Genomic DNA, 27,230 nt, shown 5'->3' with positions numbered 1-27,230 from the left:
AAAGGATATTTTATGTTTTTGGGGTTGGTATCTTTGACAGAGAAATCAAAGATTTTCACAAAATTATTGATTAGTTTAATAAGGATTTAAAAATCTTAGGCAATTGATATTTTAATATCTTTATAAAATTATAATCCTTCCATCTCCCCTTGAAAAAGTAGATTATAAGTAATATAGTAAAATTAACTTTTACTTTTCCAGAAGAAATTTACAAAAACAAAAAACGTCTAATTTAGAAACTAAAAATTTTCTCAAGTGAGAAATTAATGCAATTTATAAGTTACCGTATTTAAGTAGAAATAACTTTTCCTATGTTTTTTTCTTCAGTGCTCCAGGTATGAGAAAATCTGACATTTGTTGAAAATGTAATGTCAACAGCATTGTCAGCATCCAAAAAATATTTTAAATGTACATAAAAGCACTAAGAAACTAAGGATACATTTTCGCTGCTGAGCAGTTATCAGTGTTTTCTTCTTCTTGAAATATTAAGGAATGGACTTACTTTTTAAAAAATTACCATCCTTAGCCTTACTAACATTAAATAATATAATTGGTTAAATTATAAAATGTTTTAAAATGTAATAATGGTAGTGATCAATTTGTTACACTGATTGGTCATTCCTGAATGTACAAGTTCTAAGAGAAATTAGATTTCTTCAATACACAAGTATTTTTATAAAATTAAGTTTACCTTTACAACCAGATAGATCCAAGAACTTAAGACTGTCAAGGTGCAATTCTCCATGGTATTTCTACACATCTTGTGACAGCATTTGTCCTGGCCTATAGGTTCAAGCGTGTTTGTATAGCAAATAGCCTTGGAAGATGAAGGTCCCTCCAAGGCAGAGGCTGGATTCGTTTTCTGAGCAGGTTAATAAAGATAACATCTTTCTCTGGGACAAATGTTGGTCAGGTTTGCTAGAATTCTTCTTTCAAAGACTAGGGGGTTCCTAAGCTTGGGGTCACTCAGCTGTGACACAAAACCACTGAGTGTGCAGCACCCACTTGGTCTGCTCCATACCTTCCCCTTGGGTCTTGGGGGACCAGGAGAACTGATGTTAGTGAAGCTCATGCTGCCTGCTGGGCTGCGACTAATAAAGTCCTGTCTCTAACCTGGGAGTCTATGTCATTCTGCCAGCCTCCGCGAACAGCGCTGGCTAATTTGTAGGCTTGCAAGCTGGATAAAATCTCACACATTACACAGTTCTTGAGAAAACATAAGACAAATTAGAGCTAGTAGGTATGTTCTGAGAACCGGCCTACAACCCAGAGTGTGGGAGAGAAGCAGGTTGGTCACAAGGGTGGGGATTGAAGGGGCAGGAGGTGGAGAAGGCTGGGAACAAAATACGTAATTTTGTAACAACTCCCAATCCATTTAATTTTTGGCCAGTTAAACCTGCAACACAAAATAGAGGATATGGGTTTATATTAATCTTGGTCAAAAACAAAACAAAACACCTGAAGACACAGGTTCTTCAGAATAAAATGGATACCTAAGTAGTTTTGTAATCTTCATCTAGTTTTTTTCTCACCATGTCAGTTCTAAAAGACTCCACATTAAAAATTATCCCACTGGTTGATGGAAGTGCTCTCCTTCTCATCCTAAAGCCACCACCCCGTTGTTCTTGCTTCCCAATCCTAAACCAATAAAGAAAGCTTTTAGTCAAAACTAGATTAAAACTGGTCTGACTCCCAACCCCACCCCCACCTCCAGCCTTACCCCCACCTCCACCTCCACCTCCACACTCTCTCCACCCCCTCCACACACACTCTGATATGGAAGGTGTACAATAGACGCCCAGAAGGATGGGGAGACGTGGCTTCATAGAAAGTACTCAATAGATAATTTATTGAACTATCTTTATTAGACCATGGGATTACCATGCATTTTAAAATCACATAGCATATCTTTGAGTCCATTCCCGCGCTGTTTTGTTGTACTTCTGCCGATCCTTTAAGTACACCTTCGCAATTTCGGGAACCAGTGGATCATGTGGGTTGGGATCGCACAACATGGAACAGATGGATAACAACACTTTGGAAATGGTCAGTACCGGTGACCACTCGGATCCAAGGATGTCTAGACAGATACTTCCGTTCAGGTTAATGTTGGGATGGTAAATTCGGGTGGTGAATGAGATCTTGGGTGGTCTGAAGGGGTAATCGAACGGCAACTGGATTTTTAGGAAGAAGACCCCTCCCTGGTAGGGGCTGTCTTCGGGCCCCATTATAGTTGCCTGCCATTGGAACAAATCATTACCCACCGGCCCTGCAGAGCATTGGGCTGGGGGGTCGTGGGTCAAACTGAGGAGTTCCTTGTGGATGCGCTGTAGGGCCATGTCTGCGACACGCGGCCAACCCTTGGCACGGGACCTGGAGACAGGTAGAAGGCGGGGGTCAGTGATTTGGGGGTGGAAGGAGCAGCCACCTACCGGGTAGGCAGAGAAGTGGGCTGAGGACTGGCTGGGGGGGATCGAGGGGAGCGTCCGGGGAGGGGGATGGTTGTGGAGAGGGGGACTGAGGGAGGGATTTGGGCCCTGGACAGGAACTGATGGGCTACTAGACACCTGTGGCTGTGGCCGCCGCCGCCGCCACCTCTGCCACCTCTGCGCTGTCCCGAGCCGGAGATTCAGTCGTGGAGACCGCGCTGCGCAGACACACTGCTGCTCCCGCCGGGCCGCCTGCCCCTGCTGCTCACGTTGGGGTCCCCTGGAGACAGGCCCGCTTTCTCTCTGTGAGGTCACAGGGGCCACATGACGCAGCGCAGCGTCATCAAGGGCGCGTCCAGTGAGGGCCCAGGGGGCATGGGGTCATGGAGGGGCAGGCTGGAGGGGGGCAGGCTGTGGGGGGGGGGAGGGCGGGGGGAGGGCGGGGCCGGGGGGCGGGGCCGGGGGGCGGGGCAGGGAGTGAGGGAGCGGGGACTGCCGGGTTCGCTCAGAGCTTTCCTGAGCCTAGGGCTGGCAAGCAGGGTCACACGCAACATATGCCATCTGCCGCCGAGATTTACTGGAATAAATAGGAGCAATTCAATGAATTCCCGTCCATTCTTCACTCACCCAGATTCACCATCCGTTAACTTTTTTGGGGGGGGTGGTGAGGAAGATTGTCTCTGACCTAACATCTGTGCCAATATTGCCATTACACTTTAACCAAATGACTTTATACTCATTTGTCTCCACATTTGAGAGTAAGCTACACACAACATGGCCCTCTACTTCCAGATACTTCCTTGTGTATTTCCTAAGACAGACATTCTCTTATATAAGCAACATCAGTAAACTTAACACCGTTATGATACTTTTATAACTTTTCAAAGTAACTTTTCACAGCCTTTTGGTAAATTTATTTTTTATGAAGAATTAAAGCCTTCAAAAATTCAATTTAGAGATAAAATCACTTTAATTTTTGAAGAACTTACTACGGGAAAGGAAGGAGGAAGGAAAGAAGGTAAAGAAACCAGTAGTCCACCTAGCATATACAAGCAGTTTGGCTATTGTTCTTTACAAAAAAAAATCATTTTGGGGAAGTAGTGGTTCCAACAAGTGTACCTGCAGAGCAACACTGTCTTTCATTCATGAGGATGTCCAGTAAAGATGCTGATTCATGCAAAACTCTCTTCACTTGCTTGTATATACGGGGATATAAAGCCAAATAAGTACCATAAAAATAGGTTGGTCTGTTAGCCATATCAATTCTTTCCCACGAATTAAGCAATAATTTAATAAAATGTTCTTAAATTTTGGTAAGATATCACATTAGACATGGTAGAACACAGTTTCATTTATGATATACCGGATGTTCTTCAAGTATGAAAATTTCCTGCTGCAAAACTAGTTATCTAATATACCTATTCAACCAATTTAGGAAGGCAAGATAATTATTTGACAGTATTTTAAAAGGAGGAGAACATAGATGGCTGAATGGCTCCTCTAATAGTAAGATAAAATGTCTAATTCTTTGAAAGGAACTTTTCCAAATATCTTGTGTTATACGGTACCCAAAAGAACATGGTTTTTGTGCTTGTGAACAAATGAACTATTCTTGTTACTGTGGTAAATATCAAATTTTAAAATCTTCATTTAAAATAACAGAACATTTGATAAGAAAATTGCAAAAGGCAACCAAGGCTAGTTCTTTATGTAGGGAAGCATATATAACATTGCAAGATTTTGAGGTAAGCTTCTGAAGTTCTCTTTTTCCAAGGGGATGAGATTTGAAAATTATTTTGCAAGATCGGATGCCATTAACACCAACCTTTTTAATTGGGTTGGGTATCAGGAAAAATGAAATTCTGTGTAACTTCTCTATAGGATTAAAAGGTAGCCATGATCCCCACAACCTTTCAGTGACCAAATCCTGTGGAAAATACCTTTCACGTCCATCTGCACTTCATCCCCAGTGTGGCTGCTATAATTCAGAATATAATCATTTGTCACCAGAATACAATAATATATTTAATGAGTGTCTGTGCTGCCAATGCTGCCACCCTCACATCCATATTTAATACTGCCACGTAGAATGATCTCCCTAAAGCATAAATCAATTCCTATCATAATTTTCAATAGCCCTCTATAACCTGCAGGATGAATTCTAAATTTCAGGGCTGCCCTATTCTGTTGTCCCCAAGGAGAGTTAAACTTCAGTGTTTTCTGCTACATGGAATCTTTTGTGTGCTTATAATACAGCATGTATTATACCCCATTGTCATTGTCTATTTAAATGTTCATCCTCCTAACCAGTCAGATAGCTTTTTGGTGAGAGGATTGACCTTGATCATTTTGTACTCTTACTCCCTAGTATATACTAGGCACTCAATATTTTCTAGATGAATGCATGCATTCATTAAAGAATGAATAGTATAATTTATACAAAGTGATTGATATAAAGGGGTTGTAATTCTCAATTTTTCACCTAACCTTAAACTTAGGTCAAAAACATTACAGGATACAAGATATTGCACCACAATAAAAACAAAAAGGAATATATTGGGAATACATTTGTGTTATTCTTCATTTGACAAGCCCTCAATGACAGTTCAAAGCCACTTTACTTTTATCTGACATAATGTAATGTGTCTCTTAGAGTTTAGCTGTAAGGGCATATTGCTTTCCTCAGATACAGTCACTATTACACTTTCATTATAGGTAATGAACTGTCAAAATTTAGGATTAAAAATTATATAAGCGCCTTTCAATGTGATATCCTATTGAAACATATTTAATTCTGCAAAGAGACTTTCTTAATTGATTGTTGGAAGCAAAGCTGGCTCCACACTATCTCCTTCACAGTTAATACTAATCAAAGGTCATTCATAACTTTAGCATTCTGCTTAAAAATGTGTAGAATAGATTAATATTTATTAGCAGTTCTTCAACTTCTATCACTCTGTCTAGCATCCCATTTTGTTATCCATTTTTTAAATTAATTTTACCAAGGTCATATTGGCTTATAACACTGTGTTAATTTCAGGTGTATATTATTATATATCAGTTTCTGTAGACTGCATTGCGTTCCCCACCAATAGTTTAATTTTTATCCGTCACCATACATATGTGCCCCTTTATCCCTTTCACCTTCCCCCACCCCTTTCCTCCTTTGGTAACCAATAATCTGTTCTCCTTATCCATGTGTTTGGTTAACTTCCACATATGAGTGAAATCATAGTGTTTGTCTTTCTCTGTCTGGCTTACTTCGCTTAGCATAATACCCTCAAGGTCCATCCATGTTGTCACAAATGGCACTATTTTGTCTTTCTTTATGGCTGAGTAGTATTCCAGTGTGTGTGTGTGTATATATATATATATATATATATATATATATATATATATACACCACATCTTCTTTATCCATTTGTCTGTTGAGGGGAACTTGGGTTGCTTCCATGTCTTGGCTATTGTGAATAATGCTGAGATGAACATAGGTATGCATAATTTCTTTGAATTGTTGATTTCATGCTCTTTGGATAAATACCCAGTAGTGGGATAGCTGGGTCATATGGTATTTCTACTTTTAATTTTTTGAGAAATCTGTTATCTAAGAAAAACCACAATTCAGATATGTATTATTTAATTTCCTGTGGTTGATTTCCCTTTCTCCTTGTCAGGAGTTGACACAGTTATGGAGTTTTCTTTGGTTTCTATCATGAGTCATAAAAATCCGTATCAGTTTAATGAGGCTCCTGTGTGTAAAGCAATGGTTCTCAAACTTGAGCTTGAGTCAGCATCATCTGGAGGGATTGTTAAAACACAGTTTGCTGGGCCTCTCCTAGAGACTTTCTGATTCAGTAGGCCTAGTGTGACGTCCCAGAATTTGTATTTCTAACAAGTTCCAGGTGATGCTGATGCTGCTGGCCCAGGGACCACACTTTGTGAATCACTAGTCTAAGCTAAAAGAATGAAATTGGTGGCATAGGTAAGAATCCTTGCCTTTAAAGAGAGAATCTAAACATTGAGGATTTTTGAATATTCATCTGCATGGTATGTTAATGATCTTATTTTAATGATGTGTCAATCAGTGTAGTTTTCAGTGAAGTGTTTAGTCAATGCTAACACCATGTGTTCAGCATCATGCTAGGTATCATGGCATATACAAAAGAAGGTAATTTGATCTTTTTAAAAAGAGTTTATGTTCTTGCTGGAAAGACAGTGCTAATAATGCCAATTAAACAATCATTCAACAATGCAAGATATATGGTCCGGTACTAACGTTATCATTCAGAAAAATAATTGCTGTCAGAGTTTAGAGACGGGTGAGGGAATTAGATATGCTTAGGTTCTTCATGGCTTGTTTAGGAATTAGATTTGAAATAGTCCTCAAAGGTTACATGGATACTTTGGATAGGTCTGCTTAAGGAGTATATTCTGAGCTGATCCAACAGCAAGAGGAAAAGTGCTCCAATAAAAATTACAGAGGAGTAACATGAAAGAAAAGTTGCTTAAGGGAGGTTAATCTGACAGGCAAGTAGTAGGAATTGCAAGATAAAACCCAGAGTGTTTGTAAGTTTGAAATATTGGTGGTTTGAAATTTTCCGAAAATACTTTTTTCCAGGACAGTTGTGGAGGTTATTTCCAATCAATTTAGAAAAACAGATTTATTAAGGTATAATTGGCATACAATCAACTGTACTTTTTTTTTTTTTGCCAAGGAAAAGTCACCCTGAGCTAACATCTGTTGCCAATCTCCCTCTTTTTGCTTGAGGAAGATTCGCCCTGAGCTAACATCTGTGCCAGTATTTCTCTTTTTTCTATGTGGGTGGTTGCCACAGCATGGCCGCTGATGAGTGGTGTAGGTGTGCGCCCGAGAACAGACTCCAGGCTGCTGAAGCAGAATGCACTGAAGCCAACCACTAGGCCATGGGGCTGACCCCCAACTGTACATATTTTAAGTGTACAATTTCATAAATTTTGGCATATGTAAACAGTGATGAAAGTATCACAATCAAGATAACGACCATATCCATCTCCCCCAAAAGTTTTTTTGTGCCCCTCTGTAATCTCTCCTATCCACCACCTCATACCCAAAACCACCAAGTTGCTTTCCGTCACAACAAATCAGTTTGAATTTTTTAGAACTTCATATAAACAAAACCATACGTTACCAGGTCATTTGTATCTAGCTTCTTTCTCTTAGCATAGTTATTTTGAGATTCGTCCATGTTGTCACCTGCATCACAGTTCAAATCTTATTGCTGAGTAGTAGTTCATTGTATGTATATACCATGATTTGATTATCCATTCACCTGTTGATTGGTATTTGGATTGTTTCTAGTTTTCGGCCATTATGAACAAAGATTCTCTGGACATTTGTCTACAAGTCTTTCTGTAGCCATGCTTTATTTCTCTTGGGCAAATACCCAAGCATATGTTTAACTTTGTGAGAAAAACTGCCTGACTGCTTTGCAAAGTGGTCGTACCATTTACTTTCCAACCAGCAACACATACATTGGTGTGAGAGTTCCAGTTGCTCTGTACTCTGAACAGCACTTAGTATCATCAGTATTTTTTGCTTTAGTCATACTAATAAGTGTGTAGTGTTATCATATTGTTATGTAAATTTTCATTTTCCTAATGATGCCATGATAGAATAATGTTTAACATTTTTTGGGGCTTCTTTATCATCTGAATATCTTCTGTGATGAAGTATTTGTCCAAATATTTGTTCATTTTTAATGGGGTCATTTCCTAATTATTTAGTTTTGAAAATTATTTATATATTCTGGATACAAGTCCACTATTAAATATATGGCATGCAAATATTTTCTCCACTGTGACTTTTCTTCTTTTTTTGAGTGGAAAATAATGGTTTAATTGTTTAATAATAGTCGAAGAGTGGAAAGTTTAGAATGGTATCACTTTTAATAATTATCATTAGGCCAGAATCATAGTGTTATCTATCATATGTTTTTACCAGACTAGTTTTTACCAGACTCCCCACTAAACCAAAGGTTTCCTAAGGTCAACATTGCATTTCTATGACCCAGCCCAATACTAGCTATTTGGTAAGTCATTGTGTAAATTTTTATTGGATGAATTAACGATTAAATGATAAATGAATTATCCTCTTGGAGCATATTTAGAACTTTGACCTAAGTTCAGACCGAATAAAGGTATTTATGGTCTTGGATTTATTTAGGACACTGATTTACCCATCTGTAAAGCCAGATGAAAAAGATAATGGAAAGGATTTCAACAACCACACTTGGGCACAGTTTACACTGCTACTCCTCCTTCTATATTTCGGAGCCTTTTTTTTCCCATTGATGAGGAATGAATGAGTAGATTTGAAAAATGATCAGTGATCAATGGAACTTCTCAAATGACCACTTTTTTTAGTCATGGCATCTGTGGTAGTCACTTTGACAAACAGTAATTTGTTCATATGCCCATGTGATATTATGTTCCTTTCCCTGATTTCATGTCATTTGGAGCTATTCTGATTCTTTTTTTTATTATCATATAAGTTTGAGGTGTACAGCATTGTATTCTACATCCGTATACACTACAAAATGCTCACCACCGCAAGTCTAGTTACCATCCTTCACCATACAATTGATCCCCTTCACCCATTTCACCCACTCCCCAACTCTGTATACCTCTGATAACCACTAATCTGTTCTCTGTATCTATGACTTTGTTTTTGTTTTATTTGTTTGTTTGTTTTTGAGATTCCACATATGAATGAAATTATACAATATTTGTCTTTCTCCTTCTGACTTATTTCACTTACCATAATACCCTGAAGGTCCATCTATGTTGTCACAAATGGCAAGATTTCATTTTTTTTTATGGTTGAGTAGTATTTCATTGCATATATATACCACGTCGTGTTTATCCATTCATCCATTGATGGACACTTAGGTTCTTTTCATATCTTGACTACCGTAAATAATGCTGTAATGAACATAGGGTGCCTATATCTTTTGGAATTAGTGTTTTCATATTCTCCAGATAAATACCCAGAAGTGTACTAACTGGGTCATATGGTAGTTCTATTCTTAATTTTTTGAGGAATCTCCATACTGTTCCCCATAGTGGCTGCACCAATTTACACTCCCATCAACAGTGTATGAGGGTTCCCTTTTCTATATATCCTCTCCAACACTTGTTGTTTCTTCTCTTTTTTATAATAGCCATTCTAACTGGTGTGAGGTGATATCTCATGGTGGTTTTGATTTGCATTTCCATAATAATTAGTGGTGTTGAATATCTTTTCATGTGCCTGTTGGCCATCTGTATGTCTTCTTTGGAAAAATGTCTATTCAGATCCTCTGCCGATTTTTCAATTGGGTGGTTTTTGTTGTTGTTGGTGACTTGTATGAGTTCTTTATATTTTGGATATTAACAACTTATTGGATATATGGTTTGCAAATATCTTCTCCTATTCAGTAGGTTGCCTCTTCATTTTGATGATGGTTTTCTTCACTGTGCAGAAGCTTTTTATTTTGATCTGTCCTGGAGAATGTTCCATGTGCACTGATGTAAGTGGAGTGTTGAAGTCCCCTACTATTTTTGTATTGCTTTCAGTTTCTCCTTTTAGGTCTGTTAATATTTGATTTACAGATTTTGATGCTCCCATGCTGAGTGCATATTTATAAATGTCATATCTTCTTGTTGGATTGACTCCTTTATCATTACGTAATGCCCTTCTTTAACTTTTATTACAGTCTTTGTTTTAAAGTCTATTTTGTCTGATATGAGTACAGCCACTCCAGCTTTGTTTTTGTTTCCACTTATTGGGAATATCTTTTTCCACCCCTTCACTTTCAGTCTGTGTGTGGCTTTACTTCTGAAGTGAGTCTCTTCTAGGTAACATATAGATAAGGTTATTTTTTTATCCATTCAGCCACTCTATGTCTTTTGATTGGCAAACTTAGTCCATTTACATTTAAATTAATTATCAATAAGTGTATACTTATTGTAATTTTGTTGAGTATTCTCTGGCTGTTTTTGTAGTGGCTCTCTATTCCTTTCTTTTTCTTTTTCACTCTTCCCTTGTGGTTTGATGGCTTTCTTTAGCGTTATGTTTATTTTCCTTTTTTATTTTCTGTTGTGTATTTACCATACGTTTTTTTGTGGTTACCACCAGGTTCACATATAGCATTGTGTAAATAGCACTCTTTTCTAAGTTGATAGCAGCTTAAATATGAACACATTCCAGAGCTTTATCTTTTTACTCCCTTCTCATGGTATATATTTTTTTATTTTATGCATCCTTTAACTAATTATTGCATATTTAGTTATTTTTACTATTTTTGTCTTTTAACCTTCACATTTGCTTTATGGGTGATTGATCCACTACTTCTGTTATATATTTACCATTTCCAGTGAGATTTTTACTTTTGTATGTTTTCTTATTGTTAATTAGTGCCATTTCATTTCAGCTTCAAGAAGTCCCTTTAACACTTCTTGTAGGTCCAGGTTAGTGGTGATGAACTCCTTTAGCTTTTGCTTATCTGGAAAACTCTTAATCTCTCCTTTGATTCTGAATGATAACCTTACTGGGTAGAGAATTCCTGGTTGGAAGTTTTTTCCTTCCTCTACTTTGAATATGTCATACCACTTCTTTCTGGCCTGTAAAGTTTCTGTTGAAAAGTCTGCTGATAGCTTTATAGAATTTCCCTTGTACATAATAAGTTGTTTTTCTCTTGTTGCTTTTAGGATTCTCCCTTTATCTTTAACTTTTATCATTTTAATTATAATGTGTCTTTGTGTAGGTCTCTTCGGATTCATCTTATTTGGAACTCTCTAGGCTTCCTGGAGCTGAAAGTCTGTTTCCTTCCCAAGATTAGGGAAGATTTCAGTCATTATTTCTTCAAATAGTTTTTCTAGCCATTTCTCTCTCTCTTCTCCTTTCGGGATCCCTATAATGTGAATGTTATACTTTTGATGTTGTACCAGAAGTTCCTTCAGTTATCTTTATTTCTTTAAATTATATTTTTATTTTGTTGCTCTGTGTGGGTGATTTCCATTATTTTGTCTTCCAGTTACTGATTCATTCTTCTACTTCATCCATTTTGCTCTTCTTTATCCATTCCCCTCCAGTGTATTTTTCAGTTCAGTTGTAACTTCTGTGCTTTTTTATATTTTCTCTCTTTGTTGAAGTTCTTATTGTGTTCATCCATTGTTTTCCTGAGTTCAGTGAGTATCTTTATGATCATTACTTTGAACTCTTTATCCAGTAGACTGCTTATCTCAATTTCATTTACTTCTTTTTCTGAGGTTTTATTTTGTGCTTTCATTTGGAACATATTCCTTTGTCTCCTCATTTTGCTTAACTCTCTGTGTTTGTTTCTATGTATTATATAAATGAACTACCTCTTCCAGTGTTGATGGAGTGACTTTATGTAGGAAATGTCTTGTGGGGCCCAGAAGCAAAATCTCTCCTGGCCAGCTGAGCCAGGGGCTCAAAAGGTGTACCCAATGTGGGCTGCCTGGGCCCTTCTGATGTGGTGGGGCAGTGGCTGTGGTGTGAGGATGGTCAGGACTGTCACCCAGCCTGGTTGTAATGCATGGCTGTGGCTGCTGCAGCACATTGGTGGGTGGGGTGCCCAGCCTGCTGTGGGGCATGGCCACAACCCCTGTGCTGGTTGGTGGGGCTGGTGCCCAGTCTGGTTGCTAGGCACATCTGCAACCACTGCAGTGGATTGGTGGGCAGAGCTGGCACTCATTATGGGGACTAGATGCAGCCACTCTTGCTGCAGAGCTTTGGTGGCTAGGGCTATTCCCCAGTCTGTCTGTGAGGCACAGCTGAGGTGCCAAGGTGGGTGGGACTCTCAGTGGGGTATGCCTACTGGCAGTATCAGGTTAGAGGAGACATTCCAAAATGATGCTCACCGCTGCCAGCATTAGCAAGATAGATTGAGATCACAAACATGGCTCCTGCCAGTGTCTCAGTCCCTGGGGGGAGTTCCAACTAGTTCCTACCTCTCCAGAGATGCTTTAAGGTTGTTAACTGGATCTCCTTCGCCTATCGTCTGTGTGCTTTTCAAACTGGTGTTTTTGCACTGATTTCCAAGTCAAGTGATTCTGCACACAACTCCTTTAAGAGCAGGTTCTCTATCCCCTACAGTTCTATAGCTTTCCTGGATGTAATGCCCATTGGTTTTCAAAGCCATGTGTTTTGGAGGCTTGTCTTTCCTGTGTAGGATCAAAGGGTTGGGTTGCCTGATGAGGAGCTCAAATCACTTGCTCCTCAGGGAAAAGTTCCATACCTTTGAGATCCCTCCCAATTGTGGATCACCAAAGCTGTGGTGGGTTTTTTTCCTTGGCAAGGCTGTGTCTCTGCCACTCCTATCTGTCTCAATGCTGCCCTTTTATGCTTTGTGGTGTAGGTTCTGTTCATCCAATTTTTAGGTCCATTTCAGAAGGAACTATTCCATTTGCAGTTGTAGATTTGTTGTGTCCATAGGTGGAGGTGAATTTAGGGTCTTACTACACTGCCATCTTGAACCAACATTTGACTTGTCTCTTCATTCTCTTAACATTACCTTGCAAAGAGCAGAAATTTTTATTTCAATAAATTCCAATATTTTCTTTTGTGGATTGTGATTTTGGTGTCATATCTATGAAATATTTGTTTAACTCAAGGTCACAAAGAGTTTCTCCTATATTTTCTTCTAGGAGTTTTATACTTTCAGGTTTTACATTTTGGTCTAGGATCCATTTTGGCTTAACATTTGTATGTGATGTGATACACAGATTGAAGTTCATTTTTTTATACACTATGCAATTATTCCAGCACCATTTGTTGAAAAGACTATTCTTTGTCTACTGAGTTGCCTTTGCACTTTTGTCATAAAACAGTTGTCCATATAGTCTGTGTCTATTTCTAGACTTTATATTCTGTTCTATTGATGTAGTTGTCTATCTTTACACCAATACTACATTGTCTTGGTTGTTATAGCTTTACAGTGAGTTTTGAAATCAAGTTAGTAGAAGTCTTACAAATTTATTCTTCTTTTTAAAATGTGTGTTGTCTATTCTAGGTTCTTTGAAGTTCCGTATGAATTTTAGAATAGCTTTAAGATTTCTGCAAAAAAAAGTCTTCTGGGATTTTAAATGAAATTGGAATGAAACCTATAGGTTTCTATAGATCAATTTGTGAAGGACTGCTATCTTAATAATATTGAGTCTTTTGACCCATGAACACAGTATATTTTTCCATTTATTTAGGTTTTCTTTAAATTTCTCTGAGGAATGTATTGTAGTCTTCAGGGCACAGGTCCTGCACATTTTTTTCTAGTAATCTCTAAGTATTTCATATATTTTGGTACTATTTTAAATAGTATTTTAAAATTTTAATTTCTGATTTTTTGATACTCATATAGGAAAATACAAATGATCTTTGCAAATTGTTTTTATATCCTGCAATCTTGCTAAACTCACTTATTAGTAGTAGCTTTCATGTAAATTTGAACAAATTTTCCACATGGAGAATCATGTCATCTTCAACAGTTTCATTTCTTTATAATTTGAGTACCTCTAATCACTTTTTCTTGCCTAATTGTACTGGATACAGTTCAAGTTCAAGTACAATAATAAAGAGAAGTAATGAGAATAGACACCCATGCCTTCTCCCTGACTTTAAGGAGAAATATTTCAGTATTTTAAGTATGAGGTTAACTGTATTCTTTTCATAGGTTCCATTTATCAAACTAAGGAAGCTCCTTTCTATTCCTAGTTTACTGTCATTATCAGGAATAGATTTTGTTAAATGTTTTTCCTGCATCTATTGAGATGTTCATATGTTTTTTTATTTCTAGTTAATATGATGAACCACACTGATTTTCTTTCTATTATGGTAAAAAAGCCCACATATCATAAAATTTACCTTCTTAATCATATTTAAGTGTACTGTTCAGTGGTGTTAAGTATATTTACATTGTTGTGAAACAGATATCTAGAAGCTTTTCATCTTGCAGAACTGAAACTCTATACCCATTAAACAAGAATTCCCCTTTGCCTCCTCCTCCAACCTCTGATAATCACCATTGTACTTCTTGTATCTATAAATTTAACTACTTTAGATACCTCATGTAAGTGGAATCGTATAGTATTTGTCTTTTTGTGACTGGCTTATTTCGCTTAGCATAATGTCCCTGAGGTTCATCATGTTGTAGCATGTGACAGGATTTCCCTACTTTTAAAAGCTGCATAGTAGCACCAATTGAAATGAGCATGCAGTTTTGTCCTTCATTATGTTAATGTGGTGTATTACATTCACTGGTTTCTATTTGTTGAACCATCCTTGCATTCCGGGTATGAATCCCAATTGGTCATGACGTATAACCCTTTTAATGTGCTGTTGAATTCACTTTTCCAATTTTTTTTTGAGGATTTTTGCAGCACTATTCATCAAGGGTATTCTTCTGTGGTTTTCTTTCCCTGTAGAATCCCTATCTTGCTTTGGTATTAAGGTAATGTTGGCCTCACAAAGTGAGTTTGGAGGTGTTTCCACCTCTTCCTGTTTTGGCAGTGCTTGAGGAGGATTGATATTAATTCTTCTTTAAATGATTGGTAGAATTCACCAGTGAAGGCTTCTGAGTTTGGACTTTTGTTTTTTGGGAAATTTTTTATTAAAATCTCCTGATTCAATTGCCTTAATAGTTATAAGTCTGTTCATATTTTCTATTTCTTAGTGATTTATTCCTGTGAGGTTTCGTGTTCCTAGGAATTTATACATTTCCTGTATGTTATCCAATTTGTTGGCATATAATTGTCGATAGTATTCTCTCATAATACTTTATATTTCTGTGTCATCAGTTGTAATGTTCCCTCTTTCATTTCTGATTTTAGTTATTCAAATTTTTTCTCTGTTTCTTACTTAATCTAGCTAAGGATTTGTCAATTTTGTCATCTTTTCAAAAAATAACTTTGTTTCATTCACTATTTTTCTATTCTTTGTTTTATTAATTTTTGCTCTATATTATTTCCTTTCTTCTGCTAGCTTTAGGTTCAATTTGTTCTTTTTCTAGGCTCTTGAAGTGTAAGGTTAGGTTGTTAATTTGAGATCTTTCTTCTCTTTTATGTGTACATTTATAGATATAATCTTCCCTCCTAACACTGCTTTCAATACACCCCATAAGTTTTCATATGTTTTGTTTCTGTTTTCATTTGCTTTGACATATTTTATAATTTCCTTTCTGACTTCCTTTTTGATCCATTTGCTGTTTAAGAGTATGCTGTCCAATTTCCACATATTTGTGGATTTTCCAGTTTTCCCTCTGCTATTGATTTCTAGTTTCATTCCACTGTAATTGGAGAAGATAGTTTATATAAATTTCAATCTCTCAAAATATTTGATACTTATTTTGTGGCCTAATATGAGGTGTATCCTGGAAAATGTTCCAGGTGCACTTGAGACGAATGAATATTCTGCTGTTATTACGTGGAATATTCTGCACATGTCTGTTAGGTTCAATTGGCTTATAGTGTTATTCAAGACCCTTACTTTCTTATTTATCTTTCGTCTCATTATTCTAGTCATTATTGAAAGTGAGATATTGAATTCTTCTATTATTATTGTGTTGTTTCTATTTCTCCCTTCAATTCTGTCAAAGTTTGCTCCATATACTTAGGAGCTCTGATGTTTGGTGTATAAATATTTATAATTATTATATCTTCTTGATAAATTGACTCTTTTATCCTTACATAAGGTCTTTCTATGTCTCTTATAACAGTTTTTGACTTAAAATCTATTTTGTGACATATCACTATAGCCACCTATGCTCTCATTTGTTTACCATTTCCATGGAATATTTTTTTCATCCTTTCACTTTTAGCCTATGTCTGTCATTAGATCAAAAGTGAGTTTCTTGTATATAGCATATAGTTGGATTCTGTTTTTTAAAATTCATTTAGCCATTTTATTTCTTTTGAAAGTGGAGTTTAATGCATTTACATTTAAAGAAATTTTAGGAAAAGAAGGACTTTTGCCATTTTATTAATTGTTTTTAGTATGTTTTGTATCTTTTTGTCCTTTCTTTTCTCTCTTACCAACTTCCTTTGTGTTTCATTGATTCTTTTTCTAGTGATATGCTTTAATTTCTTTCTCATTTCCTTTTGTGTATATTCTCTATATAATTTTCTTTCTGGTTACATTGTAATTGCATGAAACATTGTGAAGTTATAAAATTCGATTCTAAATTGATAACAACTTAATTTACATTGTATACAAAAACTCTACTCCTATACAGCTCCATCCCTGCATTTGTGTTATTGTCACAAATTGCATATTTATATATTGTCTACTAATTAACATTGATTTATGCTTTTGTTATTTAATTTCTATATGAGAATTAAAAGTGAGTTTATGGACAAAATAACGTTAATACAGGTCACTATATCTGTCCTTGTATTCATCTTTATTAGAAAACTTTATATTTTAATACTTTCATGTTATTTTATAGCACCCTTTCCTTTCATCTTGAAGAACTCTTGTTAGCATTTCTTCACAGCAGGTCTAGTGGTAATAAACTCCCTCAGCTTTTGTTTATCTGAAAAAGTCTTAATTTTGTCTTCATTTTGAAGGAGAGTTTTGTTACATACAGTATTCTTGGTTCACAGTTTTTTCTTTCAGCACTTTTAATATGTCATCCTACTCCCTTCTGGCTTGAAAGGTTTCTGCTGAGAAAACTGCTGATAATCTTATGGAAGCCTGGTTGTATGTGATGAGTTACTTTTCTCTTGCTACTTTCATGATTGTCTCTTTGTCTTTAACTTCTAGCATTTTCATTATAATGTGTCCGGGTGTTGGTCCCTAGGATTTATCCTCATTGAAGTCTTTGTGCTTCTTGAATCTGTATGTCCATTTCTTTCTTCAGATTTGGGAAATTTTCAGCTATTATTTCTTAAAAACTCCTCTCTGATTCTTGCTCTCTCTCTTCTCCTTCTGAAATTCTTATAATGTGTATATGATCTGTTTGATAGTGTCGCAGAAGTCTCTTACACACCCTTAAATTTTCTTCATTCTTTTTTCTTCTTGCATCTCTAACACAATGATTTCAAAAAATCTGTCTTCAAGTTCTCTGATTTTTTCTTCTGCCTTATAATGTCTGATTTTGAACCCCGCTAATGAATTTTTCAGTTCAGTTATTGTATTTTTCATTTCCAGACTTTCTGTTTTTTTTATAGTTTCTATGTCTTTTTGATATGGTAATTTTGTTTATACATCATTTGCCTGATTTTGTTTAATTGCCTATCCATGTTCTCTTTTAATTCATTGAGCATTTTAATGAAAGCTAATTTTAAAATCTTTCTTGGGCATCTCATATATTTACATTGCTTTAGGGTTGGTTTCGGAAGTTCTGTTTTGTTCTTTGTGCCATGTTTCCCTGTTTCTTTGCATGCCTTGTGGTTATTATTTGAGACTTGGGTATTTGAAACAAGACTACCTCTACCAGTCTTTGTTGACTGGTTGCATACAGGGAAAGACTTTTACCAATCAGCCCAACTAGAGCTTCTTCTTGAACCCCTTAAACTTTTTCTGAAGATGTATCTTCTCTGGGCTTATGTGTGTGCCTTTAGTCATCTCAAATTCCCATAGACACTTGTCCTTGCTTCTTCTCAGTAGTCCATATTCTCTAGCTCTCCCTGGAGTCTGTTTGCAGAATTTAAGCTCTAATGTGCCATGGTGATCACTGTTTTCAGCAGCTTCAAAACGAGTTTACCAGTCCCATCAGTATGCTGAGTCAAATGAGACCAATACCAGTTCCTCACGGAGCCCCCAGACTCACCAGAATGTTGCATGCATTTTCTACCCTTTTATTTCTGTCCTTAGGTTGGATCCTCTGTGTGGGAGGTTTCCTCTAATCCTTTCAGGGGGTTCTTTTCCCACCCTCTGGGCATTTCCTGACAGGCAGGAGCTGAACAGTACTCTGCTGAATACTGGAGGGGGAACCCATGCAGATCTACAGAGCTCTCTCTTTGTGCAGTTCTTTCTTCTCCAGTACTCTTCTCTGCAAATTCTTGCTTTTTTGGTTTCCACAGACTCTTAGCTCTGTCTCCTCAAGTCCGAGGGTCTGCTAGGCTCTGCTTGGGTTTCCCTTCCCTGTTCTTTAGCCTGGAAACTCTCTCAAAGCACTTAGTATGGTTCAACTTCTTAGTTTCCAGTGTTTCTGGGGTTACTGCCATTCATTGCCTAATGTTTAATGTCTTGAAAATAACCTTTTAAATATATTTTATCCAGTTTTAAAGTTATTTCAGGCAAGAGAGTAAGTCTGGTACCTATTACTCCATCTTAGTTGGAAGCGGAAATTACCTCTATGCATTTTTATATAACAGTCAAGCAACTATGGCTAATAAATTGTTATTCATATCGCCTTACTTATAGATATAATACTTTTGGAGACAGAGGAAATAAAAATGAGATTGAAACAAGTTAAAGTTGAAAAATTTTCTCTATAGGTATAGGAACTAGAATTTGAAACTCAGGAGAAAGGTAACTTGTTGAGGTCCTTAAAGGGGGCCATGGAATGAAGGTTATTTAAGAAAAATAAATAAATACACAAGAATAAACTTGTTTATAATATGTGCATGATCTTGATTTTTGTGAATTTTTTCTTATCAATACTTAACATTAAAAATATTCATTTTTACACTTGATAGTATGAGTAAGATAGTATGAAGGCATAAAGCAAAATATATTCTGGAATAGTTATTAGAAACTTCCTTACATACAGGTATATAAGTAATTTAATAAACTAAATATGTCATTCTAAAACAACGCCAAGATAAAGGCAAACAACCAAAGCTATCCATATAAGTGCCAATAATTCTTCCACTTTGATTGAACTGATTGCTCAGGTAAGTTAACACCTAGTGTATTCAGGTGATTGTTCATTTAATTAGCCAATTGCTATACTACTTTAGGTCAGTCTATTCTCTATTTTGGTGTTTAAATAAACTGGACAACTTATTGGTAGAAACCAACATTAATATTTTGGCTTTAAGAGTGAGATACTTAGGGGGCCGGCCTGGTGGCATAGTGGTTAGGTTCATGTGCTCCGCTTTGGTGGCCCAGGGTTTGCAGGTTCAGATCCTGGGCACAGACCTACACACTGCACATCAAGAGATGCTGTGGTGGCATCCTACATACAAAGTGGGCACAACGCTCAATTCAATGAGTGATAGATAGATTTCACATCTATTAAATAGAAAGATAGATTTCATATCTATTAAAATGAAGAGAAGCACAATCTTTTAAAAGTTTGATCTCAATATATATTAAATTTTCTTTAAGTGAAAATCATATTTGATATGTTTTAATGTTAAAGTCAAATTTACTTTATAAGCCTTTCCTATTATGTATAATTGCATCATAGCTTAGATCATAGAAACTGCATTAATTTGGATGACATTTTAGTCAAGATCTTTTAAACTTAGTGTAGTTTTCTTTCATCAATTATTACTGTTTTCAAAATATGCAGTCTCCTTCACTTTTAAAAGACAACATGTAACATAAATGAATGATTTAATTTCCATTTTCCAATTGTACATTTAAAATCAATTGTGGCATTTCTATGTGGACAGAGAAGATTTATTTTAATTGAAATAATTCTATATTTCTCTTCTTTCACTTTTCCAATTAAATCCCCTACCAGAAATGCAGCTTTTTCAGAGAAGAAATTAATAGACTATAACTACCTGTATTAAACTAAATGGCATCTGATAAATTTTTAAATTACAAAAACTTCCTTAAGAAGGTTAATAATTCTAGGTTCTTATTTTACAAGCAATATTTCAAGTTCAGTCAACAAAGATTTATCATAGAATACTTCTAACATTTCTCTAACTAGAAGAGAAAATAATTCTGATCAAGAGAACAAAACAGACATTAAGATTCTTTGAGTTTATCACAGTTTTACTACTGGTTTACTGATTATGGAATGAATTCACTTAGGTTGTGCTTACACTTTGAAATTAAGGATAATTAGGCATCTCTATTATTAGTCTTGTAGCCACAGGCCCTCTAGGACATTCAACTGACCCCATCTTATCAACACAGTAATTAAGAGTCATTTTTCAGGACCTGAGAAATGATTCCTTGTCCAGTTCAGGCTCGTTGAGACAATCAACCCATCAACTGGACCTGTGCAAATGCCCAGTAAGTGACCCTTTTGATGTCAAGGGGCTGAAAACTCCACCCTCAGGTCATACTAACACTACCATTTTATGAACACATCCTATGAAGAGTCATGAAGCTTGACTATGCTTGCACAGATCATCAATTATCTCACTTCTCCTTATCTCCACTCATCTATCTCCACACTTCAGATTGTGCCACCCTCCATCCCATAATTTTTGCCCCAAGTTCTAGATCAGGGAGACAGATTTGAGAGCATTGTCTCTCATCTCCTTGCAGGTCAACCCTGTAATAAAGCTTTATTCTTTTCTCAAAAACTGATGCCTTAATAATTGGATCTTTATGTGCATTGTTCAGGAGAACCCCAATTTTGTATGGTAACAGTCCAGGCTAAAAATTACTTTTACCTGAAAACATTCATATTGTTTTGATGCTATTTAGTGCGAGTATTCAAATGTCTCATGCTCAGTTTTATTATTTATTTTGCGTGTAATGACACATTTTAACTTTTCTATGTATCATTAAAAAAAATCTTTAATGGATTTAACTCTTTGGGAGCAACTTGCCTCCTTCTTTATGAAGACAACAAGTAGCCAAGAAGCATCATCAGCCTTAAATCCTCTTTCTGCAAACTTGCTTGCATCATCCTCAGCTTTTACTCCTTTTTAAAACCTAATTCCTCACATATGTCCTTGATCTCATCCTCTTTTGCCTCATTGCTCCATCAGACATTTCTTTTAACGTTATATTTTTAATCTTTCTCTTTATTGGTTCTTTCCTTTAAGCTTGTAAACATATTCATACTTTTTCCATTTTATAAAGCAACACTCTACCTTTAATCCTTATTGTCTCCCAGAAGTCAATCAATCTTCTTACTTCACTTATTGACAGAATAGAATAAACACATTTATTGTTTACACATTTGCATATTTTTCAATGTCTTTCCAAGGGGCTCATAGATACATTCATCACTCTGCCCTTTCCTGGGAATATTCACACAGCCTCTCTGAAATTGTCAGAATTTTATTTTGCTTTTGTAACAGCTTATTTCTGAAGTACTGTCAGCACAAATGTTATTTTTTTTCCTCAAGAGAATAAGAATATTGTTGTGTTTGAGTCTCAAAGGCTTCACTAATAGACCAGCAATGTGACAGGATTAAATTCAACATAATTAAAATTGAGAGTGGGCTATATACACTCACTAAGAAAAGAACCCTTCTTTCTGGCATGTTGAATACAAATATAAGCAATTTTCCCTGTTAAATTATAGATAATTTAATTCCCTTTTAATCTAAATTAAATGTGAACATAAGAGCCTTTTATAGTCAAAGGTTCATTGATGACATTAGTCAACACACTTTAAAATCAGTAGGATGTAATTTAAAATACCAATAATCTGCTGCTTTCTCTAATTGGAATTAATGTCTTATAGTGTATATTTTATTCGCATGATAAATTTTTGTCAAAAGTAAAACTGTGTTGATCAACTTTAATAGGGACCATGCTTAATACACAAATAGATAAAAATATGATTTACTTGAAAGGATGAGAAGCTTTAAATTAATTTGTGGCATAGAGCTGTAGTCAGCTTATGGACAGCAAAATGATCAAGATAAGCATGAAATAAGTTTTCAGTTTCATTGCTCATTCTTTTAAAATTCAAGTAAATGTGTGTAAATCTAATCAAACAAGACATGCTCATTCTTTATACAAAGCAATATCAGCCTGCAAAAAGCAGTCCAACACCCACTTCAATCATGCCAGTTAGTTTCAACCATTCCCCAAGGTTTTTTTCACTCCATAGTCTTAAATGTCAATGAAAGCATAGTGGTTATTGATGAATGCTGAGGAGATACACTGTACCAGATGTCTAGAATTATTCTGACGTTTAGTTTTACATTGAGAAGTGCAGTAAAATGGATGTTATACAGCCGTAATTGAAAGCGTTTGGTCTTTAAAATAAGGCACATTTTAGAAAAGAAAATTTAAAGTTATGGGATATCCACAGATATTTACATATACTATCACCTTTGGGGCCAATGCCTTATATGCAAAATAACTTGTAGGTTTAAAAAAATAAACAAAAACCTTTAATTCAGAAAGGGCAACGGCTTTCCTTCCTTAGGGAAAAATTATTACATGTTGGCCGTGTTTATACATCTCTGCTACAGAATCCTAGAAGCATATCAAATAATTGTGCTACAATATTATTGCAATTCTCCCTACCATTCTGGACTCTCTGTTTCTTTTTTCAGGCTCTACTCAACCATTAAATGTTGAAATTCTTTAGGTTTCTCTTATCATTCTTCTCACTGTTATGCCCTTGCCCTATGCAAGTGGTTCTCAGATTCCTGGAACCACCAGAATCAGCATCACCCAAGAAGGTTGTTAGATATATGAATTCTCAGCTCTCGTACTAGACCTATTGATTCAGAAACTCTGGGGTGGCCCCAGAAATCTGTGTTTTAACAAGCCCTCCAGTTGATTCTGACATACAACTCATTCTGACTTGCCCTTGCTGTTCTCACCTGTGCCTATGGCTTCAAATACTATATCAATGCAGATGACTCACAAATTATATGTCTAGTCCAGTGTTATTCTCTGAACTCTAGATTCAGAGGCAGTGCCTATTCAAAACTCCATAGGATGTCTCAAAGGTACTCCAAACTCTGCATGTTCAAAGACCGAATTCACAATCTTGTCCCTGAAACCTGGTCCTCTTTCAGTATTCCTTATTTTATTAAAAATACAATGAAATTCATCATGTTATAAAGTCAGAAACCTAATAGCCATCCTTGACACTTCCCTCCCTCTCAATCTCTAGAGCCAAATTTGTTGATTTTATCTCCTAAAGATATTTTGAATACATCCACTTGTTTTTATTTTCACGCCCACCATTCTAGCCCAAGCAAGCCTTTTTATCTGTCTCTTCACATACCCTTTGCTCCTTCTACCAACCTCTTCTCTACCTGATCCGGTTACTTCTTTCTTAAAATCTTCCAGTTGCTTACTTTGGCTCTTGAGATAGACTAAAATCCTTAACTTGATGGTTTACAAAGTCTTCTGGGTCTGACTGATGCCTGCCTTGGTAGCCTCAACTTGCATCGTGATAGTCCTTCCTCTATATTCCAGCACACTGGCCTTCTGTAGTTAGCATAGCTCTCCTCAACTATACTAAGCTCTATTAGGACTGAAAAGAAATCATTTTACCCTTTTTTTTTTCTGCTGAGGAAGATTTGCCCTGAGCTGACATCTGTTGCCAATGCTCCTCTTTTTTTTTTTATTTGCTTGAGGAAGATTAGCCCTGAACTAAGATCTATGCCAATCTTCCTCTACTTTGCTTGTGGGTTGCCATCACAGCATGGCTGAGGAGTGCTGTATGTCCGCACATGGGATCTGTATCCACGAACACAGACCGCTGAAGCAGAGCATACTGAACCCAGCCACCATGCCAACGGGTTGGTCCCTCATTTTACTTTTTTAAAAAAAAATTCCATTGTATTTCTCAGGACATAGTACCTAACACATAATTGAGGCTCAATGAATATATATTGAATTAATGAATGGATAGAAATTACTTACTAATTCATCTCATCTGAACATTCAGCAGCAAAGTAGAAACTCTTGATTCTTGCATGGGAGGCTTGGAAAGCACTAGAGCAAAAAAGACAGAAAGCAGAGAATTCAGTTTTGTTTCCAGTAATAATTGAAACATTTAATATTATAGCCATAAAAGGGTCACAGCAACCGTATAGTACAATCTTCATTTTGTATATAAGTAAAGTCCAGAGAGGTTAAATGACTTGCTAAAGGTAATATGGTAGTGACAGAGACTTAATCAGGACACCGATTTTTAGTCCAGTGCTCTGAGAATGTTGAATGTTTTCTCTTAGAAGATTAATAACTCTCTCATTTTTAAATGAAATGTCACAGTCAGCGTGAAAGGGGTGAAGTATGAGGCTTTAACAATAACTGAATTATTAATCAGATTCTACCTTTTTGCAGAACTATTAGTTTTCTCTTCTTTCAAAAGCCCATGTTTTTCTCTTGGCTTGTGAACATGTGAGTTAAATATGGCCTTTTTCGTTCTATTGGCTTATATCTTATCGAAAGCAAATGAAATACCTATGCCTATGAATTTGGGCTTCTGTTGCCCAATATTCTAATTAGAAGATATGAGAACATGTATGCATTATACATTTGCATAATATATTTGTTAACAAATCATTTTTCCTGTTTTGTGAATGGTCCAACTATTTTGCTCATTTTTCTGAAGAAGTCTTAGTGCTTGAAATTCATTTGTCTCAACACCTTAGATAATTAGGATACTAATCTTTTTTGTTTCTCTGGCAAATTTTCTATATATTTTTCCTTATTGTACCATCTTTTTGACCCATAAAAGGTGTAAATTTCATGTAGTCAAATCTTTTTTACTTTCGCCTTTATGATTTCTTCTAACAAGCTTAGATAAATCTCATACAGGTTTGAGAAGGAGTCACTTCTATTTTCTTCTAGATTTTGGTTAGCAGGACATTTAATTTATATCCTTTTATAGATAAAAATAATCAAAGTATTGCTCATCATTTCCTTTGGGTTCATATGTAAAATCATGGCTTATTTGAAACTCTTATAACATACATTCCCTTTAAGTCACTGAATATTAATGCTCATGGAAAATCATAAAGTTCTTTTACTTCTGAGAACACCTTCAATAAATACCAATGTTGTTTCTCCAAGACACAGCTTGTGTTAATTATTTTTAACTTACAGATCTATTAGGAATGCAGGAAGTTGTACTCAGTCTTATACAATAAGATGGGCCTTCTACTTTCTGTTTGTAAATTAGGTCCTTCTAACTTTCTTCATATTATTGAATAAATTATGGTTCTGAAATAATTAATAACATTGTAGTGAAATTAAAAAAAAATTGTAAACAAATGTAAGTGCCAGGAGTAGCCTAGAAAAAATTATAATGCATCTTTTAGGTGCACTGTGAAAACCTGAAGATTTTAAATTTAAAAGTATAGTCACTTCTCCATTATTTATTGGTAGATAGTTCTTCCCATTTGTTTGCTGCATTCACCCTTCTTCAGTAAACATTACTGAGGTTTTCCAAACAACACTCATCAGTACTCTCCCAGACGGGTATAGAGTGGAGGAGAAAAGGGGGCAAACACTTTTTATTAACCCTTGTTATTTAATTCTTGCTGGATGCTTTCTGACATTTTTCTAGCACTCTATTACTTATGGTACAGTGACATTTTGCCTGTATCTCTCACCTCATAACTCCTAGTTATATTTTGATATGTCTGGATGATCTATTCAGAGTCCTTTGAGGACTGAGAACTATCTCATTCACCTTAACTTTGTTAGTGCTAAGCACAATGGTTTTACACCTAGAAGGTAATTCATAAATGTTTTTAGATGATGAATAATCATGTTTTCAATGGTCCTGGATAAATTTTGAAATGTTCTAGATTTTATTTCTATAAATGTGAATATTGCAACAGATTAAAATGTAGTTTTTTTGGAGGGGGAGATTGGCCCTGAGCTAACATTCATGTCCATCTTCCTCCACTTTATATGTGGGACGCCTGCCTCAGCATGGTTTGATAAGTGGTGTGTAGTTTTGCACCCAGGATCCAAACCGGTGAACCCTGGGCTGCTGAAGCAGAGTGTGCGAACCTAACTGCTATGACACTGGGCTGGCCCCAAAATGTATTTTTTTAATATAGGGATTAAAAATTCATATACTATCCCTTTAATGGATTAATTCTTAATTTTCAGACTGTGGTAATTATCTATGCTTTATGATAATTAATCATAATTTTTTTTCCTTTCCTTCATATTACTAAAAGCAAGCTAAGTATCTAAATCATTTACATATATTTCTCCACCAGAGGTATTTTGTATTCGTCAAATATAATATTTTAACATATATGAATGCTGATATACATTAGATTTCATCTGCATAGCCCAAAACTATTTAATAATTTTTAAAAATTTTTGTCAAAAATCTGTTAGCAAGTAGACAAAAAGATCCTAGTTGTTTAACAATTGAATTCAACTTTAAAAATAAATTCTCTTCAATTAATTTGTGTTCAGGCATAGACATAAATAGCCAAGTTTCTATTATTTCACTACATGTTTAATGTCAAAATTTTAAATATTCATGTTAATGATCTATTTATGAATATATGGATTCACCAAGATATGTACATTTAGAGAGAGAGAAAACCTTCTGAGAAATGGGATCCCAGTTACCCAAATATTTTGAGGGTGGCCCCCTACAGAGACCCTGGTTGATTTTATGTTTAAAATCTGTGATCCTTACTCATGTGCGTTTCTGACTAAATGGGCAAACTTAACCCAAGTTAATTTAGAACACCAATGGCCATTATGGGGAAATTTTGAACTCCACAAATTTACTTTTATTAAAACTGATTTAGACAACCATAGCTCTTTAATTTTCAAAACTGAATGGATCATCTATTTCAATTGGCAGTTTTAGGCTCCCAAACATTATCAGGAGTCTAAAATGGCCTCTTTCCAAAATAAAATTTTAAGATTAACTGAGACAAACAAATGGTTAAAGAAAGACAAAATGGCTCCTGAAGATTCATGTTCCTCTTCCTTGGCTTCTTTGTCTC

The 27,230-nt window shown here is 35.8% G+C and overlaps 2 protein-coding genes across 2 annotated transcripts in view; both read right to left on the bottom strand.

Annotated features, from left to right (window-relative positions):
* LOC138921934 (connector enhancer of kinase suppressor of ras 2-like) overlaps positions 1 to 27,230 on the bottom strand; it is a 76,852-nt gene that overhangs the window by 25,741 nt on the left and 23,881 nt on the right. Inside the window, exon 2 of the mRNA XM_070257965.1 lies at positions 24,163 to 24,234. Within this exon, the coding sequence (XP_070114066.1) occupies positions 24,163 to 24,170 (8 nt within the window). The 5' untranslated portion in view covers positions 24,171 to 24,234. The remainder of the gene's footprint in view (positions 1 to 24,162; positions 24,235 to 27,230) is intronic.
* LOC111771588 (ubiquitin-conjugating enzyme E2 D2-like) lies at positions 1,844 to 2,705 on the bottom strand. The gene is made up of 2 exons (XM_023634029.2): positions 2,568 to 2,705; positions 1,844 to 2,373 (listed from the first exon to the last, which is right to left on the bottom strand). Exon 2 carries the CDS (start codon positions 2,337 to 2,339, stop codon positions 1,896 to 1,898), a length of 444 nt encoding a protein of 147 aa, XP_023489797.1. The 5' UTR covers positions 2,340 to 2,373; positions 2,568 to 2,705; the 3' UTR covers positions 1,844 to 1,895.

The sequence above is a fragment of the Equus caballus genome, chromosome X (genome assembly GCF_041296265.1).
Source record: "Equus caballus isolate H_3958 breed thoroughbred chromosome X, TB-T2T, whole genome shotgun sequence".
Taxonomy (NCBI): domain Eukaryota; kingdom Metazoa; phylum Chordata; class Mammalia; order Perissodactyla; family Equidae; genus Equus; species Equus caballus.
The sequence above is the reverse complement of the archived record's forward strand: the minus strand, read 5'-3'. Positions and strand labels throughout refer to the sequence as shown.

Bases quoted from the DNA above. Each gene is read 5' to 3' on its own strand.
- LOC111771588 (XM_023634029.2), bottom strand. From the start codon at position 2,339: ATGGCCCTACAGCGCATCCACAAGGAACTCCTCAGTTTGACCCACGAC.